A 22,321-nucleotide genomic window follows, 5' to 3' on the forward strand; every position below is an offset into this window, starting at 1 on the left:
CATTGTTAAATAGAATCAAAGGAGTGTGCGTCACTCTCTCTCATTGTAGAGGAAGTCAGCTCCACGCAGCCTTTGTCTGCCAGCAAGAATCCTACTTACTACAAATAGATTTCATAACCAAAAGAAAGGTCAATTAAGAACTCAACTGATTAAAGAGAGGCCTCTGGCCTGAGCAATCTAGCTGGGATTTAAACCTCACTTTCCAAAGACTTATGATAAAAGCATTTCAGTCTTTAAGTAGGGTTACGACTCTGATCTCTTCCTTATTATGATACCCTGCTGAGTAATACACAATCATCTATCACTGCTTGCAGGTTACAGCTAGTGTAACAGTAAGGCTGTTCAGGTAACGTTATGCCTGTGAGCAGCATGGAATTGAAAATCTCTACAGCTGTTTACTTCTTCTGTGTCTGTGAAATGAATTACATTTAAGGTAGAAAGGTGAGGTCTGTGTGGTACTTACTAGGTGGCCTTTGCACTGCCCTGGACACTGACGGTCATCAGAGGGATCCAGGTACCACGGTATTCAAATGCAGCCTGGGTGGTCAGGTTGCCACTGACCCCTCCTGTCCCTGGGCCGCCCTGTGCTGCACCCTGGGTCCCTGAACCTGAGCCTCCTAGACAGACAGTCATATTGATGGGATTTCTTTGGCTTATTCTCTTTATTGCTTATGAAAAAAAGACTTCAATATGTTTAAAGTAAACACACTACTTCCTCTATTGGAGAATCATTTAGCTTAGCAGGAGGATTTGTTACAAGATTTTAAAGAAAACTGTAAACTGACCAGCGGGTGCACTGACGGCAGCAGGATTTCCTCCGTTGGGGACGATGAAGAGAGACTGGATGAACGAGCCTAGGGCGTTGACAATGTCTCTGAATACCTTAGTGGAGTGCTGCTTCATGTCGTAAGACTGGCAGAAAGACCTGGGAGAGAAATGAACACGTGATTTTTGCGATTAGAAGGTTGTTTGCGAGCAAAAAAAAATCAGAAAGAAACTAGTTATTGTGGTGCCACAATATTCCAAAATTGTGTTGTTTACAATTTGGGTGGCATCTTTGATGGATTTTGTTTTTTGTTAGCTTTGTTTGACAGAAAAGTCACTGAGAAATGTACATCATCAGTTTAGCAGTGTGAGGTACAAAGTTAGTTGCGAAACTTTGAACCGCTTAATGTTGCTTACCGTAATAAATGCGGTTGCACACATAGCCTATGGACTGATTCCACAGCCACTGCTCTCAGCCACTGTGGCTTCTCTCCATCCAGAAACTTCACCAGCAGAGACAAGAAGATCTCACACTCCGTCACCTGCAAAACAAACGCACAAAAATCAGACAGATTTTTGGTCAGATTTGACCTGTAAGTGAATCCCCTCTGATGAAGCTCACCACTGGTTTACTGACTTTTGCTGACACCTGCAAAAGCTACATTTACATTCTGAAGATTGACAGAATTTGACTTCATAAAAAAAGCAGCAATGTTAATTTACTTAAATGCGGCTGAGCTTCTTAAAGCATGTGGAGCAGAACTAAGACAAAACTGCTAATCCTATGCTAATCAGACAAGATCAATTAAGTGGAGAAAATCCCTAACTCATAAGGCATCAATCAGGCAACAGTCCTGATCAGTCAGCCGTCCCCAGCCTTACCAGTAAGCTGTAGAAGTGCTTGATGAGCACAGAGACCACCCGCAGCAGCCTCATGCAGATGGGAAAGTAAGGTTTCTCCACAGGCGCTGGTGAGGCGGAGCTGCTGCTGCCCTGTCGGAACTTGATGTTGGGGGAGAAGAGCTTGATGACGAGGGGGCACACACGTTCTTTCAGTAAGAAGCTGAACTCTTGGTGCTGGTGACGGGAACACAAAGACGAGAGGGATCAGACAGGTGTTATGAAAATGATAAGACCTACTACTGTTATAAAAATGATTCATTCCTCTGCACTAAGCTGTCTAAAAATAGAGATTGGAAAGAAAAGATTTAACCAAAGATAGCCCTCATGTAGAATTTCTGGATCTGTGCTCTGGTGAATTCTGTTTATGTCTACAACATTGTCCATAACCTGTAAGGCTGCATATACCTGTAGAAATACCCCAGGGAAATCATTCAGAACCGACTCCAGCAGCTCCAGGCCAAACGTCCGGGTCATCTCTGTCATCCCAACCAGCCAGTAGGGGGCATCAGCATTCACCAACTGGCACAAATCCTGCAGGGAGATGCATGACAGCATTTTATACAATGAGGCCCACACATCACAGTGGTTGATACAGTGCAGTCACCAAAAGTGCAGTGTGGGTGAAGAAGGACAAGGAGGCCTTTGAATCCCTTCTTGCTAGTTTACCTCACTGCAAATATGAAAGGAATTACAAGCTCTTCCTACACTTTAAAACTCAAGGTCAAGGAGTTAGAAATTTAAATAACTTCCAGTTATTGGGACTATTTTAAGTTCATGACTCCAGTCGTCAAATGATGAGGTCATCAGGCATGTTTCAAGTGGCAGTGTAGAAGGCTGCCGCCCCCTGGTGGACATACCTGGAACAGCATGTATGCGTCTTTAGCACTAGGTCTCAGAGTGCTAACAGACCGTCTGTTGGTGTTTCCTTGGACAGGAGGGGCCTGCTCCACTATACCTAAAGGAGAAGATCTAAATTTTAGCCATTGAAGAAACTCATTTGAAGTGCTGCAACAAAATAAGAGTCAAAACAATAAGAGTACAGCTTAATCAACATTTACAATGAATAAGTGATTAATGAGCTACTTGATTAATGTTGATTACCCAAATGGACTATTGGCGCTATCAACAATGCTGCCACATTTCCAACAATCAAGATGATGAAATAAATGTTGTAACTCAGCAAAGCAGAGAAAGCAGAAGAAGTTCTAGTGAAAAACAAAACCAATGCTATATTCGAAAGTGAAAAAGTAAGCTTGTTTTGGCACTCTAACAGACAACTATCTGCTCCTACTCTGCTGTTGAAGACATATGATTTAAAAGCATCTATTACCTTTTCAAAAAGAATTGATTAAACTCACAAAATGTTTCTTCCATATTGGTCTTTATTATAAAAGCTCTTGCTTTCATTTCTCAGCTGGCCCATTAGGTCAACATATAACTCTTTGATCTGTATGTAGACACTACAGCTCTCAAACAATCTGTCATGAAGTGATGCATTTATTTGCTGTAAATCTTCAATGAGGTCAGACATCCCATTTCCTCGGACAATCTTGCCCTCTAACCTTTGAAACGCTCGTCCTCGGCCACCATCCTCTCAAAGACCACAGTGACGACCTGTCTGACCGTGGCAGCTGCTGTGTTGTTGGTGATGTTGTCCTTGGTGAAGTGAAGACGGAAACACAGCACAATGGCCTGGAAAGACACAATATAAGCATGAGAGATCTGGTATCAGGAGATGGAAGACTTAGGACTTTTACTTAACAATATTATTGTCCTGTTACTTTTACTGAAGATAGTGTGTAACCAAAATGAGTCTGATCGTCCTTCCTATCCTGCACCGTGTAATGAAGCCACAAATGTATTTATTCATGGGTACAAGTTGACACTATGCACAAAGTTTAATAATAAAAGGGGTGTGACTCACAGAGAAACAGAACTGGGTAATATGTACACCTGAAAGATTAAAAGGAGTAGGACATGTGTACAAAGAGTCTCTGTTCAATATTCTTCTTCTACCTTAGAAAGTACTTCATCGTGCACGACTGTGTTGGTGGTCAGCAGGACCAGGACCGTCTGTAGAAGTTTCAGCTCCTCCAAACCGTTCTCCATCAGCTGCCACAACATGTTGATGATGTTCCCTGCAGCTGCCTGTCATGCACACACAAACATCTTAAATGATTTACAGTCATCTTTGATACATCTGAGCAAATGAGCATCATTAAGAAGTCAAACAGGCAACACTTGTAGTCTCGATTGCTATGTCACAACAAAAAAAAGAGCAAAGTTAGAGCTCAGTCGGAGGTCACACAACCCTGACTAAAAGACACAAAGACAGTTGTGGCCACAGCTGGTGCTGCCTGCATAGAGGTCACAACATCATCAAGCTCAATAACACGAGATCTAGCTGCCAGTTAACATTATGTGACTTGATGCCTAATGTAAGTGACACTGCATGTCCTTTGTTGGGTCAAGCTGCCTGAAATACAAGTGCTCTTCACGCAACTCCTCTGAGCTGCTCTCTTGTGGAACCAGCTCAAGGCAGGAGGGCTCATAACTTCAAGAAAATACATAAAATGTTGATTTTTAACTACTAAGTCGCTGTATCTAAATGGTTGCTGTCCATATGAGAAATGCAACTAAACATATTTTCATGCCAGATTGATCTTTCAATTATTCATTCATGTTAATACATAAATCATCCCATGAATAATTCTCCATCTATAAAGCATCAAAACATTGAATTATGTCTTATAAAAAAAGGTGTACCACCACCAGATAAATGAAAGAAATAAAGAACACCAACTCGTCGTATTTGAGAGCATTTTCTTGGCTTGATTATTGACTGCAACAGTTGATTGATGTCTGGTTATAGTCAGATAATATTTGTTTGAGCTTACATTCAAAGCTGCATTCAACACTGTTTGATTGAAGCATGTATTGTGAGTTTTTTTGCTACACTGCAACTCTAAAACATTTCTACAGGGGTAATTAGTTTTGGATTTGCATCAAAGTGACTCTGTTAGTTAGTGTCATAGAATAATCCCAACAGCAACCATCTCGTTGTCTGACACATTTTGCGTTGTAGATGCATCTTAAGGCGATACATTTCTCCTTCACGGTGTGTCATGCCCAGATTGGGAAATGTTGACTGTCTGTGTCCTGGGGTTTTGGATCCACCCAGACAGGTTTGCAATCAATATGAGGCAATTTAGTGTCTGTTTTGTCCTACAATGACATTTTCTTTTAAGACATCTGAACTGTCTCCATCCCTGAGGATACAAAGTGACATAAACATGACAAAGAATCTGACTTGGTTGTCTCAAGCGACATCTTAAGAATCAATACTGAGGCAGATTTGTCCTGTGAGGCCCTCAGGTAGCTTTTAAACTCTGCAGCAGGGAGTTGCTGATGATGTGGAGTGATTCTGGCAGAGGAACAGAGAGGAGTTACAATGTTCAATGGATTGGAAAATGTGTGTGTTGTGGAGTAGGTGAAGTGTGTGTCTTAGATGTCCTAGATGTTCTAGTGGTTTGTGGGGAATAACAGTTTGATAACAGCCGCTCAAAGGCGAGGAAAGACAGCTCTGGCTGAGAGATGTTTAAAAGAAAGAAAGGAAGAAAGATAAAATGATATATTCCAAGGCCAAAAGAAACTCCAGAAAGCTCAGACTGGCTAACCAAATCTGCATCAGACTCATGTAAAGCTTCCCTTGAACAAGCATCCACCCATTACCACTGAAAAGGGCCTCATAACATGCACTCAGTATGATCAGTCTCTTTGAGTAGGAGGCTTTCTGACAGTGTGAGGTGATGTGGATTATTTATGATTGACATCGAATTAATTAATTTTCATTTATAAAGCAAAAACGATAGGAACAACAAAAAAATGATGGAAATGTCATATTTTCCTGTTTGTACCGACCTCCAAGTCAAATATGATACGGTTTTTGACTGTCGTACGTGCTGAAGGGCACCTGGACAGTGCTCAGGAAGTGAACTTGCACCTCTCCAGCTACCAGACCAAATTCAAGACTTGCATCACGGCTTAAAGCGGCGACCAAACCAAGTCCTTACAGACTGAGCTATTGCTGCCCCGCCCCGCTGTAAGTGCATTTGTGTCTGTATGTGTAAATGTAAATGTACACTATATGCTGGGCAGTCACTTTCTGTATTCAATATTAGCTGTAAATAATGTACCGGTGTTCATTTTATTAGTACTCCTTAATTTCTTCTATTACTATTATTATGAATACTACTACTGATAATACTATTATCTTATTGTTAATGTTTGTATTTATTTGTTTATTCATTCATTCATTAATCAGTGTTGTCCTTGTCTCTTTCAGCTGTTGGTACATTTTTATTTACCCCAATGAGGGATCAATCAAGATCATCTTATCTTAAATTGAGTCAGGAAACTTATGAAGAGGATTTTTAACTGGCAGAATAAAGTTGATTGATTACATATAACCACAGACTTGCTGCAGACTATGAATATATGGCAAGTGTAGTTGCAGCCTGAATAGAGAAAGAGTGTGGTCACAGAGATGACAGAAATGAGATCCACTAGCCTGCCATGTTTCACTCGTATTCTTACAAGCTTTTCTCTGTTAGTGTTAAAAACCCTTAGACTCTCTAACCAAAGGCTGATGCTTTGAAACCCCTGTGAGCCTAATTAAATAAACGCTTGACACCAAAATGTAGAAAGCATATCTCAGGTCTGACTCCAGGGGACAGCTGGCTTATTCAAAGAGGCTGAAAAGCTCTCCGCCCATCACTTTAGCTCGGATTTAAATGAAATAATTCTGCATGAACGAATAGTCCAAATAGTCATTCAGGGCCGTTTAAGTGACACTGCACCTACAGACAATGTAAAAACAGTGCAGCAGGCTGGTGATATTATCTCTAGGGAACACCTTCCCTTGATTCAGAGGTTGTGATGAGAAGATGGACAGACACAGCAGGACAGAATGAGAAGTGGGAGAAAAAGGGGGGTTGTCCACTATTTGATGTAGCCTATGGTGACAGGAATACATTTAGGGTTAACAGTTGTAATATTTACATCAGCTGATTGAGTATTGATCTGAATGAATTACCCTTCAGATATTGGGGAGGCTGTGCCCGAGGTTACAGGTGAACTTAAATTTGCAAGCATGTGTACTTTGAATGTGAAAACTGTTAAGGAGCATTGATGTCTCACTCAAAATGCATGAAGGAGAATTAACAAGTGAGGGTCCTGTATTAACTGTGACAATCTACAATGTGTAAGCAATACTAATCTTTGCTTCAGACAAAAGCTGATTCTTGAATGTATATTAATGCCATGCATGGTAAATGGGCTTGACCTTGTATAGTGCTTGTCTAGTCTTCTGACTGACAACTGACTACTCAAAGCACATTTTGTACACTGCAGGTGTGGCTGCAGGAGCTGGGGATCAAACACCCAACCTTCCGGCTGAGAGACGACTGACTCAACCACTAAGCCATAGCCGTCCCCATGAATGTATATGACTGCTGAATCAAGGATTTATTTAGCCCTTAGTGTACATCTTTTCTCAAACATCATCAGTGTTATTTGTGTTGTTATTAGATTTAGGAGTCTCCCAGTAAAAGAGTCTCACATGATTTCACTTGTATAACTGGAGTGACAATAACCACACGTAGAAATGACTCGTGATGAAGGGATCCAGTGACCTCCAGCACACAGAAACACTTTCAAAGACTTTTAAAGATGTGTTCTCTCTGGTCCTTTCTTTATCACTTCACGGGGGAAAACCTTTTCCACAATGAGAAGAGTTATTGACTGGGCACTTTTGGAGGTGATAATCACCTTGGGTCTCTCTATGAGGTAGAGTGACACAAGGTGATGAATCCAGATGAGAGTGTTGGTCTCTTATTGATTTATCTTCTTTAATCCATCTGATCAAAGAGGGAAAGTAGACGAGGGAAATTTAGCCTGAAGGAGCCTCAATCTGGGACCTTCAAGCTCTTATTCAGAAGTGACAATAAAGTCATAACCTTGAATAATTTAGCCAACAACAAAATCAGACAAAAGACATTAATTCTGACTAAACTTTATAAAAAAAAAACTTCTCTCTAAACTTTAAATGTTATGTCCATTTAAAAAACATGGATCTTATATTGCCAAAAACCTAAAAAAAAATTTTTTTTTAAATAGCAGAAGTTTAATCTAATCATTTGTCATGCTGGACTTCCATAAGGCTCATAATATTCAACTCTGAACACAAGCCTTGGAGTACTGCACATCAGACGCCAGTATTTCTTATCACCAGGCTCACGGTCACGGTCCTCACCTCAGATACCACCTCGTGGGACATGAGTCTCTGGATGGCCGCCAGACACAGCTGGGTGATCTTTGGCTCTTTGGTGCCACAGCCCATCAGGAAAGGCTGCACCACCTCTGAGCTGTTCTCCTTCAGAGCTGCAGGAAGAGGACACAGATAAAGCTTCATGTCACTGTTTTTCTTATGTGTCGAATTATTCAAATGAAGCAGAGCAGGAAAATTGAATTTAAAAAGATGCTCTCATTAGATTTACTTAAAGGATTCATGAAGTCTCAAATTTTAAACACTCCGGCCTCAAACACAAATCCAGTTATGGTTGTTTTAATATAATGAAACCTTTATGAACTTAACGATATCAGGATCTAATACAGGTAGTGGATAGGAAGATATGAGGATCAAATAATGTCAAACCGCAGAATAAAATTACAGAAATCAATTCTGAATAACTTTGTAGGGAAGCTTCAGAGAGCAAGACCTTTATTTGATCCAAGGCTGAGTTATGAAAACTTTTTTTTACAGGTTAATCTAACGCCTTTAACTATGAAAGTTTGAAGATTTAATTTCATTTGGTTTTTTCAGGGAGCTGCTGAAACTGTTCAAAGTGTAAAGAATGAAATAAGATTGAAGTTGTGGCCTTGAAACATTTGCACTCCTGTCTCATCTCAACAGTGATTCAGTGCTTTCCATCCAATCCTGCATCACTTTTATATCAGAGTGAGATTCTTTCCTGATTTACACCTGCAGGTTTCACTTTTTGTTGTTTTAGTTACACATCAATAACCTGCTGTGGAAACTAACGAACCGATGCTGGAAACAAAGACAGATGAGCTCTTCTGCACTGAGTTGTTGCACAGTGTACAGTCAGAGTCAGGCGGCCTACAGTGGAACTCGGAAAATGTTGACAATGTGTCAACTCTGCAAATGTTACTAAAGCTGGACTTTGTTTATCAAGACATCAAAGAGACGATTTCCTGTACATTTGTTAATGGGGGCACTGCAACCACATTCGAAAGTCCTGTGTAGTCTGAGTACTAGAATCAATGTGCAAACATTAAAACAGCACATAGAGATAGAAACTGGGAGTTGGGGCTTAAATGTACTCTTTTATTATTTATTTATCAAACCTGGAGAGATACTAAATAATATACTAAAACGTGCAGGTGCAAAGTACACGTAAACTGGAATTCAAACTGTGAAAAAGGTTTTTAAATAATAATCAACTTTACACTCCAGATATTTCATACGAACTAGAAATACAATTTAAAAAAATGGAAAAACGCATAACCGTCAATAATAATACCATAAAATGGTAACTTAAGATTCAGATAAGTACAACATTTTTAGAAGACTTAATCCTTTCGAATCAGAGTGCACTCTCTGACAAACTGGCACCTAGATATGTCAGTTGTGGTTAACCACAGCTGTTCTCACTCTTTCACTCACCTGCCAGTATGTCCGTATTCCTGGCTGCAATGGTCTTAATCTTCACAATGCCAGACTCTGCGGCCTGGGGAGGGGGGAGACAGAGTAGACATTTTTATTAGATGTAATGTGTATCAGAGAGGTGCTGATGTTGCAGCACCATGGTGCTAACAGTGGCAGACACAACCTCTTGTAATGATGGCCACAGGGGAGAAACAGCTAGGCCTGGCTGCAGAGAGAGAGAGAGAGAGAGAGAGAGAGAGAGAGAGAGAGAGAGAGAGAGAGAGAGAGAGAGAGAGAGAGAGAGAGAGAGAGAGAGAGAGAGAGAGAGAGAGAGAGAGAGAGAGAGAGAGAGAGAGAGAGAGAGAGAGAGAGGGGGGCTGGGAAAACTGTTAAAAATGGTTTCTACTTGAGAAGGACGTGTGAGAAGAATGTGATTTCCCCAGTGAGGTGTCTGGAAGGGGTAAGATGGCGAGACACAGAGAGGAAGAAGTAGGAAAGTCAAAGGAGAGAGAGGGCAAAAGGGAGAGATGAGATGCACACACACACACACAGTGAGAGAGTCTTTGTGAGACAAACTGAGATACTGAGCGTTTACTAGTCCAAACAGAGGCTGCGTTTCTTATCTTTCTACAACAAACTCAAGCAACTGAATGCATGATCACATCTTTTCTTCAGTCTCTGCTGCTGCTCCTCCTCCTCTCAGCATTCTTCCACGTCACTACTCCATAACCTTTTCTCAAACTAAGGAAAACACTTTTCTTATTGAAAATAAACTATATAGAAGATGTGCAAATTTGGAGTCAGAGTTTTACTCATTGAGATACCAGTATTGCCTCTGACACTAGATTATAACTACATCTGCCACCTCAATGAGCACTTGTCTTGAGCATCTGCATAGACAGCAAGGAAGAAACACATGGTCAACTAAGACACTATGACCTGCTGCAGTCACATATTTTATTATGTGCATTTAGGATTATTTAGGTTATTTTATCAAACACTGTTTAACTGTAGTTGATATAACTTCCTTTGAAAATATAGAATTCAGCATTTAATCAGCGATACAAATATATTGAATCAGTTGTAGCAGCAGCTTTCTCAACAGAGCAAACAGCCAATGGGCCGACATTACCTTGATGCATTTTTCATACAGACACTGCATGATCCTGAATGTTTCAGCATGTATGTGATGCAAGTGACTAGAGGCTTCAATACTTTCTCAAAAATATCCTCATCCTACAATCTCCGAAACCATAGAAACACATACTGTATGAAGTAAGACAGATCTAAGGGACTGCTAGTGACTTTTCCTAGTGTGACAGGATGAAAACATGTTAAAAAGTAAGTGAAAGTAGCAAAATATTCAAATAGCAATTAGACGTCGACAACTGTAAATAGGTTGGACAGGGTGAAATATTTGGCCAACAACGGGATTGTACTTTAACTTGTCATCTCAACAATTTTGAGCCACTGGCAACTTCCACTCATAACCTGCTGAACACTCGGTTACCAAGCAACCGCTGGTAACTGGCCTTTTACCATACGCCTCCTTCAAAAGTTAATCTTCAAAAAATGCAAGTCTCCCTCTTCTCCTTTGTTCCCCACACAAAGCCAGAGTTCTTTATAGGGCAACGAGGAGAAAACAGACGGAGCTTTTTTTTTTTTAAAGTTTGGAGTAATTACAACAATGCTGTGGCATTAACATACTGCTCCAGCTCTGAAGGATCACCGAGTATGAGAAGACAAGATCGAGAATATCTCCAGTTTTGTAATCAATCCCAACACAAAGCTTTCTCTTTGATGTCTATCGTTTGCATTTACATCTAAAGCCTGGCTCACACTGTGAAATTTTTCCCCCGATTGTATAAAAGTCGGGGTGGCATGTCAGCTCACACTGTAGGACTGAATCGTTTACGACGCCCGACCAGACCTACGTGCTCACACTGTACGACCTGATTGTCGGACACGGCCGGATAGCTCACACTGTACGAGTGAAATCGGGACGGAGCGTTGACAATTGTTGATAAAGTTTCATTTGAATACTCCAACGGACGGCGGTCCGTGAAAGAGAAGGAAGTGAAAGTTGTTGTAGGATACAGGAAAGTTGATACAATCGTAGATATGTGGATACAAGTTTCAGAAAAGTGCTGCACTGATGATCTGTACCGAAAACTGAAAAAAAAACCAAATAAAACACGCCGGGTTGCGTCCTGCCACTGGTCACCATGACTACAGTCACGCATAACTTCTGCCGGACCCTTTCATGACGTAATCGTCAAGATTTTAAATTCTAAATATCAAACATGTTTGAAATAAATTGGGGCGTCCCTGACGATCGCCGGGCAGATCGGTGATCTTTGTACCACTCACACTACAAGTTAATCTGAGCAGAGAATCGGTTCCGAGCAGCCTTGAGTCGGGAGTGACCCTGCGATTGTCATGAAGGAAGAATCGGGGCTCAAATCGGCCCGATTATCCTGCAGTGTGAGCCAGGCTTAAGTCAAACCTATGGTCTGATGAGTTCTGGTTGGTTCATTTGACTGAAATTTTTTTTAGCTAACGATTCATATTGAAGGATTTCTTTTATTATTTTTGTTAGGATCTCAAAATATGGCAAGTAACTAGTCATTTGTTTCATACCAATGTATAAATATGTGATTATATTGAACTATTGGTCTGTATTTTTTGCCTTTTATTCAGATAACCGGCTGTTTAAAAAAAATATAGATTAGACAGTATCGCTGATTTTTAAAATGCGTATAGCTGTAGCCCAAGATGAGTTGTGCTTTCATGCTGCTGGTTTTCCAACATGTCTCTACACCTGTGAATTTGTAATAGTCCATATGCTTATATATTCTTCTATACTGCAACATAATATTATTGCATGCTCTGCTTAAGCTCTCAGTCGTTCCAACTGATATTAGTCACCCAGAAATTCCACAGTCTGTGGCCCAAGGTCAATGAGAAAGGAGAGCGTGTTTTCTCCAGTCGCCAGATACAGCAAAGAATATTTCAAGAACCCTTTAAAGACTTCAGAGGAGAGTACTTGTGCCTCTCAAAAGTCTTTGTTTTTCCAAGGTGATTGTGATTGTTACAAAGCAGAGACGGCAAATATAAAACGAGAAAACAGGGTATATACTGAGGGGATCTTTCAAGACATTTGGCCCCATGCATGTCGTAAAATAATGATAAATCAGAATAAAAACCCCTGTAATGTCAGCCAAAATCTTTTCTTTTTTTTAAAGCCTCTTGTAATACAATTTGATTAAACTACTAGGTCCACTGCACAGCTCGTCAAGAACATGCTTTTCTCCTTGCTTTTGTATAATCTAAGTGAATAGAAATCAGAAATGTCTCTAATTAGAAGCACATTGTTCAAGTTTCCTTTCTTCAGCCTCAAGTGGAACCAGGTGCTCCATCTTGAAGCCACTGACAACAAATCCCTGTATGCTAAATCTTCTTGGAGAAACCTCATCAGGCTCAACATGAAAAGCTCTTACTTTATTCTGAAGTGGAGCCTAAGGTAAACACATTTTCCATCAACTTCCTCCTACAGAGTGTTGATGAAGCTATTTACTGTGTGTTGTGCGGACCTTCCTTCCCTCTGAAACTGTAAGGGTTATGAAGTCACCACCATGTTGAAGGTAATACCACACGTCGGATGATGCCATTGTAGCTAAGAACAGAGACGTCAAGCCTTCCCAGTTAATGATTTATGTAATGTCATGTATTGTAACAGTCTCACTGAGAAGCTTAAACCTGTTCAGAGGATTTAAATAATATAACAAAGCAGTCTCGAATCAACAATCCTATGATCCTTGTGAGTACACAAGTTCTAGGACCTATAATTTTAACCAAGATAGAATTATAGTGGGATTGATTCATTTTGTGAAGGGGTGATTGCATGGGGAAAAATTCATTCAATACAGAAAATACAAACTGCAACTCTCCTTCAAAAAACAAACCAAGGCACACTATAAGGTTTGTGTCAAATTAAATTGGCTATTATTTCACATGGTCAAATATATTTAAAAGTAGCCGGTGTGCTTTTACCAACTTGAAGTACCTGAAGTATCCAAAGAACACCTAAATGTGATTACCACGAGGAAAACCCAACAGCAGCACTTCCACTCTGTTGTCTTCTTCATCATAACAATATTGTTTTTGTTCAGGTTTTCATTAAAGGCTTGGCAAGCCTCAATCGCTTGTTATCTTACAGTTTGAGATAATATTTATACTTTGTAAATTGTAAGTCAGCCCTGTGATTGAATAGAGAACAGTTCAGGGTGTACCACCCCTTTCGCCCAATGACAGCTGGGATTGGCTCCAGCCCCCCCTCGAACCCGAATGGGAAAAGCGGTATAGATAATGGATGGATGGACGGAAATGATACGTTTTTCACACTGGCAAAGTTCTAGTGGGATCATACCCATACAACACCACTCAACCCTTTGTTTATGATTGTCCTTGAATAATCGAGTCAGTCAATTAAGTATATGTTTTTTTTTCCAAGTTTAAAAACAGGCCTCAGTTGCATCACGGGAGTAGAACAGGGATTGTAGAAAATTATAGGAAAGTAAATTGAATATTACATTTAATCCATAAATTCATCAACTCACACCACTCTCTCGTGTAGAGTTAAGTCACCATTTATCTGGTTCCAAGCTAATGTCAAATAAATCTTTGAATACAAGCAACTACAGCAAACAACTACAAAGGTTTCAGTAAAGTACCTGTCATTGAAAAAGTTGTTTTAATCCAAACGCCTAGTAAAAATTGACATAACATTTTGTTCTCAGTGGAAAAAAACTATTTCAGGACCAGCTCACATCAGGGAGGGTTCAGTACTTTCACTTCTTCTCCAGAGACAGTTTTTCTGTCAAGGTCCTCAAAGCAGAACTGACCCATGTCTGAGAGCCAGCTCATTTCTCTGAAAAGCCACATTAGGGAAGCTCATCACACACTGACTTCTTCAGAAACATGCTGTGAGAGTCTCTCAACTCAGCATTTTTTTTGGATCTGACTTAGCATATTACAAAAAAAAAAGGCTTATTCTGTCAGAGCTTCAGTGCAGCAGTGTCAGACCACCAAATCCCCAATCCACGTCGCTTGTTATTTTGTCTCTGTATGGCCTACATGACCGGTCTACAAAATGAGATTTGCTAAGCGAGCCATACAAAGCTTGTCCATAATGCTTTCAGTAATTCTGAAGGTTTTCCCAGAGACAAGCAGTCACATTTCACTGTGAGTTGACAGCAGCACCTGACTCATCCACAGACAGAGCCGAGGGCTGGCGGCCTGATGTTTTCTTTTCACTCAGGCAAGAAGCAATCAGAGCACAACAAACAGCAAAGCCCTGGTGGTTTCACTGACTGACTTCTCAATGAAAAGGAGGCTCTGAGCGTGATGCAGAAAAATCAATGGGGCTCTTCTTGGCTCCTCTTAACCCAGAGAAACCACTGGCTGTGGTGCAATGTCACTGTGGGAGATGGATTGGGAAATAGGGAAGGAACTGGAATGTAGAGCATGGCTGAGAAATGGGAACAGGGTTAACTCTGTCTTCTTTTGCAATCAAGATACATGGCTTTCATAAACATGACAGTAATCTATATAATATATGTCAGCTGCTGATTCATTTAAGTGTTGTGGGTCCTGAAAACATGGGACAGAATACCAAGAGTTATTTGGTATCTGCCTCTGACACTGCCCAATCAGGTTGGGACAAAATGATTGGTACAGCAATCGTAGTCTTGATATGTGTGAAAAAATAATCAAATCGCTTGTGGCAAATGTCAATTTTTAACTAAAGAAAATACACTGCTCTTAATAGATTTCCCAGTACAATAACAACCAGTACTCCGCTTGTTTGTATCATAATAACATTCTTGCTCCATCCTTGCGAGTGCAACCATGACGGCTCAGACTGGAAATTGTTGTAACAATAACAAACCCATCAACCAGAGCACAAGTGAGCGGAGGGTGTCGGAAGCATCACAGTGACTCTATGCACTGCTGTGATCTTCAAGGGAAAGATTGTTGTAATAAGGACAAGGAAACATGGGTGATGATAAATCAATACTGAAGGAGATGCTGAATGAGGCCCCGAGGCAAAGGCCAACAAGCAGCCTGAGACCTTAGCCTTTTATGGCCCTGCATAGAACACAAGTATCACTTGAGATAAAGCAGCGAATCAGTCTGCACTGGCAAAAACACAACGAAACTAGAAGACCTTGCTGAACTATTTCTCTCTCATTGTAATGTTATCCTTATCCAAGGTGAGAGCTGAGGGAAAACAAACTAAACCTGACTGCGTAGCTTGATATACTATTGCCCCGCTGAGCTGGCTAACGAATATTTCCACAGCCTCAAAAGCCACAATACAGCATTTCATCTAATGACCTGAGTGACCACTGTTACGCATGAGAGGCAACAGTGAATTTGCAGTACCTGGGAATTACAGGGAATTAAGGTAGCGCTTGACTGAGACAGTGTCTGTTGAATTACATAACTTTTGGAGAACACTATCTGCTCTCTGAGTGCATTTCAGAGGTGTAAATGATAAAATAGCACCTACATGTTCACACTTTTAGTAAATGCAGTGCAGTAAAACGATGACAGAAATAATGGAAGTTGTGTCTGACTGGTAGAATGAGTAACCAGTCACACATTTCTGGTTTCTTTTAGACATTACATTTCAGGTTCAAAAGAATGTAAAATGCATTAAAATTGTAAATGGGGACCTAAAAGTAATGCTTGTCATAAAGGGGGTTGTGTCGTTTGAGCAGTTAGGTCATTATAAGGTTGGGTTGACTGTTGTCTTCTATGTGAGAATCTATCAATACACATACGCTGTAAAAGGCCCTTACATTGCACCGCCTTGTACCATTCTGTTCTCTTACTAAGCCATGATGTCAGCAACATGGCTACACAATGAAGCCAGTAAGTGATTAGACGGGATGAAGGAAAAAAACATGTGAATTATACTTTGCTGTGCCTATAGATGAGAGTAGGCCTTCTCTTCTGAGACTAATGGGTTTTTTTTGTACACTGTCCCTGATTCAAATAAACGATTAAACTAAACTATGAGCAATTTAAAAAAAAAAAAATCAACAAGGCACCTGAGTATTGTCCACCTATTAATGAACTACAGCAGGATGTTAAAATAGAAGCATTAGGGTTCTGAAAAGATTGCTATGCCATTAGTTTTGGTTTAGGTTGATCGGGTTCTGAAAAACACGATGACAGAGCCAGGCAACACGGTTGTTGAAAAATGTGTTTGAGTTGCTCAAACATGGGGGGGGGGGGGGGGGGGGGGGGGGACAGCAACATGACTTGAGACACTATTTTTGTCGTTCATGATTATATATCCTATTTCACAGACATATTTGTAATAAGTAATCATGTATTGCTGTTCATACTTTGGATGCTGTCACACTTTTACATGTCATATAAAGATGACTGTACTGTGCATGTTTGCATTGCTGACCAATATATGCGTTGGAAAAACACTAAACACTAGGTGGGGAATAAATCTATTTTGCACATTATTCACATCCAAACCGGTTGTTTCCAAATGTCCACATGTTCTAAATAATACATCAAGAGTTGGTTCTGAAAAAACAAACATTTTGCATGCTGTCTGGTATTTAAGCCACTCAAATTGTTGTATTTAATTGTCTATGTTTTACAGTTTTAGCAGCTACAACAGATACTAAGTGGACTAACCCAGAAACGACCCAGGTGTAGGTCGCTACTACGGTGTGTCAATAAAACGTGGGTCAGCTTAGTTTATTTGGGTTCCCCTCGGCTATAAAACATGTTTCAAACACTCCATATTAATAACAACTAATAATAACATTAAAAAAAACACCCGTAAAGCTCATAATTTCACTGTCTGGTCGTGTAGCTGACACAACTTTTAAATGAGCCGTACAGTAAGTGGACAACTCAGCGTCCACGTCCCTACACAGAGAACAGGCCTAGTGTCTGTTGGGGTCAGGAGCTGCAACTTAAAATGGATGTAAACCCTTCATTATTACAATGATAACATCGTAATGACGGCGGAGAAAAGACTCCACTTTTACAGCTAACTAGCCGGGCTAACCTCTTTGACTGGGGGGAATTTCTTCTTGCACTCCATGGACAGAGACCGCAGATCCGTCTGCATGTTCTCCAGCAATTTCTTCACCGCTTCGGGACTGCTGGTCGACATCTTTGACGGTGTCGTCGACGGATATTTCAGGAAACTTTACTCGATAATGAATGCGGGAGCTCAGCCGCCCCCCCACCCATCCACAACAGGAATATAATCCGTCGCTACTTTACTCGGCTCCCTCGTAAAGGAAAATAAAAACGCCGCGGTCCATTGACACAGTATCCCACTTCCGTGCGCAGGAGAGCAGCGACGACGCCGGCATGTGCCTCTTCTTCAAAGCCTGTTGACATTAGCTTCATTAAGTGACACCATTTCCCTTTATCTTTGTTTACTAAAGCTGCTCACTTGTCGAGTATATTTCCCTAATTGGGGAGTCTGCCATCAGCGGCCGTCAGCTCCACTTTCCTTCCCACAATGCTTCGGTGGACAGTGACACGTCACTTGGACTTCCGTAAACAGACTGATTCAGAATAATGGCTACAGCGCACCCTGCTGGAAAAGCTCAATACACACTTAAGACATTATGAATATAGCCACGTATTGGCTTTTCTGTGGCAGTGACATGTCGACATGCACCGCCTAAAGGCTAACAGAGAAGTTGCAGCTGCAGTAAGAGACATAGGCTACTTATGAGCTGCCTTTTCGAAATGGGCTATGAAGTGTCTTAAATATCTAGGACAGAGATATTATACTGCTCTTTAGGTTGTATAATGCACACATCTGGAAAGAATTCGTATCTGATAGAGGAGTCCCCTTCAGTTGAATGTTTGCTCAGAGGTGTTGTTCTATGAGTTGCCAGGAAATGCCTAAATCTAAGACAGGATCCCCCACAGTGGAAGGTAAACAAGGGGACCCCTGTGTCCAGAGAGATACCCAAGAACAGGAAACAGATGTCCTCATGTGTCCTGTGACATTATGTATGAATAGCACTCTCAATGTATGTTCGAGAGGGATCATTATTGGCTTCTTGACTCTCCTGGGCAGACGTGTTCAGTGATTCTGCAACTTGTTAATACATAATTCTGTTTAAAAGCAAGTCAGTCTCAACGGCAAATTTCTTCATCATCAAACATATCATCAGCAACGGAAATCCACATCAGCTACCTTTGTAATTTATGGTGTAGTGGTGCCTGAAGAAGTGGGCATAGCCTACTCTTAATGTTTCCCCAAGTGTCCCGTCCAGCGGAGGATAAACTACCTCTGTCACTAACAGTGACATAAGACTCCTCTTAGAGACAGAGTATGGGAGGGCCATTCCTTCACCATCCTAGGAATTGCAGCATCCTACTGAATATGGTCAATCAATTATTAGTGTGAATCCGAGGAAATTTAGAAGTAGGTATACTCTATGTAGACTGAAAAATAAGTGGGTATACTCTGTATACCTGCGTATACCCTGCACTACACCACTCTTACTCAAGTGCGAACGTACAATTTCATTGCATTTCACTTGTGTATTTTTATATACATGTATGTATGCAAATGCATAGGCCTACTCTACATTTCAGACGAACAAGCACGCTTTCCGGCTCTTAATTTATCTAAAAACTATATGTAATAGGTTTTTGGTGCAGATTGAGATTATGCAGTTCAATCATAAAATACAAAAAAAAATCATTAAGCAACAAAGTGTTTCAACTCCAACAAAACCATGCACCTCCAACATTAAAATGATTGACGTGTGCTAATGCATCAACTAGGCTATTCGATCCCGTAGGCAAATATAATGCAATAAACCTTTTTGAATAATGACAATTTTTCGTGTTGGTTTTAGAACATATGTTGATAGTAGGCCTGTAGTTGCCTACACAATTTTAAAGAAATTCTGTCTTGAGCCCCCCCAAAGAAAACAAAACTCAAGCTCCTCCAGCTGTGACTATTACAGTTATCTATTTGAGATGTATTTATGTGTATATTTTTACACTGGGGTATTGCTATTATTATTTTTTAACTTAAGGATCTGAATACTTTCTCCACCACTGAAATTATATAACATATATTTCAACTCAAAAGTAAGTTTGATAGGCTTTACGAGGTTCAAAAGAATAATAAATAGTGAAAAAAAATATATAATTCAGAATGTGGTTAATCTATTATTGAGACATTTATATTTCCATTTCTAAATACGTATTCCTCTGCAAGTTTATTGGATAGTCTAGACGTTATTCATTTAAATAGTTACTCATTAGGCAAGATTTCATGCTAAACTAAAGAGCTAAGATTCAAAAAAGTAAGGCAGGAGCATGAGCATGAGATGTTGTTTTCGGGGCTGAATAAAGATTTGTGCAGACATTGTAAACAGGAGCACCCAATCCCTAAGGCTGCACAGTGACAGCCAGAAGGAGCCCACATACCACACTGCAGGTCTCTATTGTGTCACAACAGTTAACAGACTGCACCAGGTTCCTGACAGTCTTTTCCCTAACTTATATTTCAGAGCACAAAAGATAATGTTATATTTTATATAATCTTAAACAGCCAAGAAGAAATTTAGTATAATAACAGGGTGAGACTTGTATGTTTTTGCAACTTTGTGTTTATCGGGCAATCCTAACATAATTAATTTCTTACATTTTTCTTTTTATTATGTTATATAAGAAAATAATAGAATACAGCACAAAATAAAGTGATAATAATAACTTCATCATTTGCCCGATGTTTTTTTGTATAACATCATAGAGAAAAAAACAACAAACAAGCACCCCACATAGAGAACCACAAAGAAGTGACACACACATCACCAATGACATAACCATTATTTAATGTCAGTATTTCATCAGTTTATGCAACCAAAATAGTGTTTCCATACATCCCCTGTACAATATCTAGGCCTATATAATGAATTAGGATATCACCGCATTTACCCTTGCCCCCCTTGGTCTATATATCTTCCATCACTCGTCGCCATGGAAACCATCTGTCAATTAATTTTGCATTTTGCAGTTTTATTTGAAGTGTTTTTTTCCATTATGTAGCCTATATTCCTTTGACAACTAATTTCCAAGTCTCGTAGGTAGGGAGAGCTCTCTTAACCCAGTTCAATGTTATTACCTTCTTGGCTGCTACGAGAAGTAATAAATAAATCTTATTTCTGCTTTTCATTGTTTCTGGGAGGGCCACGAGGATGGCCAGTAGAGGGACCCTTGGTAGGTGGAATCCTCTAACTTTAACCTGAGTTAGAGGATTCCACCTCTCAAAGGGGAGATTTGTGTAGTCTGCTCTTCTCACAAAGCCCCATTACCGTGCCTGATGAAGTTCTGAGTGGTCATGCTTAAGAACAGAACTTTCCTCAGGGAGAGCACAGACTACCACAACTTTGTGATACAAGTGATGACAACAAACATTACTGAGAAAAGCCACAAGAGCGTAGCATGGCTCTCGCACCATAGAGTTAAAGTACTTGCTTATCATTTACCTGCTTCAAATCAAGAAGTTGATACTGTTGCAGAATATTTTGAGTGTTTGTAGTTGTTCAAGTTTCAGAGTTGAAGTCCTAGTGTACCTTAATATAAAATCAGAACATGTTCACAGGCCTTGTTTTTGCAGCTGAGGTTTTGTTTTTTTTAATCAGCAAACTGTTTGCACAGTTCTTAATAAATCTTTGAAGCTCAGTGGCAGAGGGCTGCTCTCCAATCAGACTCATATAATTTCAATGATGGTTCTTCAGTTTATGTTAGTTTGAGACTCAAATTCATCTTTAAACCTCATTCTGAGTCATGTCACAACATTAAAAGGAAATGCCCCAAAGCAATTCGTAATATTCTGCAGACTCTCAGTACTTTAAGATTGGAAGAAACTGCAGCAAAAATCGGTTTTGTGTTTGTCATGACATTTGTCAGCAGTGTCACTGACTATAAATAACCTCTCGTACAAGTAATTCAGATTTTTGAGTCTAGGGCATACCACTTCTTTTTTTTTTCTCTTTAAAATCATACTGAGGGCGGAATGACATTCAGAACATCCTGCCGTCTTTAAGGTATGAGAGACAGGGAAGTAATATCCATGAAAATGCAGCTTATGGATGGAAATTGTTGTGAGACTGAAACGGAAATTGAAAGGACAGCTGTATCTCTCTGACAAAATGAATGACAAATCCATTTAAGCTGCAAATAGTTGGCACTGAGAGAGTAAAGGCTCGGCAAAATGCTGAATGTTAAAAGGTTATGTCATCTGGACTCCTCCAGGTTAAGGTTATACATTTAAGTTCAAATCAAAATCAAAACATTGCACTATGTTGCTGGATGGATGGACTTCAGCAGCTAATTTACACTTCATGCTGTCAGACTCTTAAACAGCAACACCACCATGTGACTCTCGTGTAGTGTTTTACCTGACTGTACCATAATGCTCATTACAATCAAGATACTACACACTGTGAAAGTTTGCATAGTCTATATTTCTAGTAATACTACTACCATATTGCTCTTCTTATATTTAACTACTGTAAATATACTTGTTTTTTGCTGATTGTACTTTTTCTTTAGCTGTTGTAATAACCAAATTTCCCTCAATGGGGGATTGATAAAGTTTATCTTATTGTATCTTATCTAAAACATATTCTTCACTACACTATTTTCTATATTTTTTACCACGATCCATGAAAATGTGGAAAATGTGGATAATAATAGAACACATATTTCACACACTTTGCAAATCTTAGCTCTTGCCATATGTTCAATTATTACCCTTTGTTATTATTATTATTATTAGTAATAGTAGTTGTAGTAGTAGTAGTTGGCTGAGGTTTCCTTCAGCAGACCTGAGAGTGC

General features: G+C 40.0%; 1 protein-coding gene across 2 annotated transcripts in view; it reads right to left on the reverse strand.

Annotated features, from left to right (window-relative positions):
* Positions 1-17,980, reverse strand: part of mon2 (MON2 homolog, regulator of endosome-to-Golgi trafficking) — a 38,124-nt gene extending 20,144 nt beyond the window's left edge. For both annotated transcript variants that reach the window (XM_061035876.1, XM_061035875.1), the window contains exons 1-11: positions 17,502-17,980; positions 9,416-9,479; positions 7,982-8,109; positions 3,685-3,816; positions 3,231-3,360; positions 2,526-2,623; positions 2,074-2,199; positions 1,648-1,842; positions 1,183-1,307; positions 786-925; positions 464-617 (exon numbers count right to left, since the gene is read on the reverse strand). In XM_061035876.1, coding sequence (XP_060891859.1) covers positions 464-617; positions 786-925; positions 1,183-1,307; positions 1,648-1,842; positions 2,074-2,199; positions 2,526-2,623; positions 3,231-3,360; positions 3,685-3,816; positions 7,982-8,109; positions 9,416-9,479; positions 17,502-17,609 — 1,400 coding nt within the window. In that variant the 5' untranslated portion in view covers positions 17,610-17,980. The remainder of the gene's footprint in view (positions 1-463; positions 618-785; positions 926-1,182; positions 1,308-1,647; positions 1,843-2,073; positions 2,200-2,525; positions 2,624-3,230; positions 3,361-3,684; positions 3,817-7,981; positions 8,110-9,415; positions 9,480-17,501) is intronic.
* Positions 17,981-22,321: the final 4,341 nt, after the last annotated feature.

Source organism: Labrus mixtus, chromosome 4 (genome assembly GCF_963584025.1).
Source record: "Labrus mixtus chromosome 4, fLabMix1.1, whole genome shotgun sequence".
In the NCBI taxonomy this organism is placed as follows: Eukaryota; Metazoa; Chordata; class Actinopteri; order Labriformes; family Labridae; genus Labrus; species Labrus mixtus.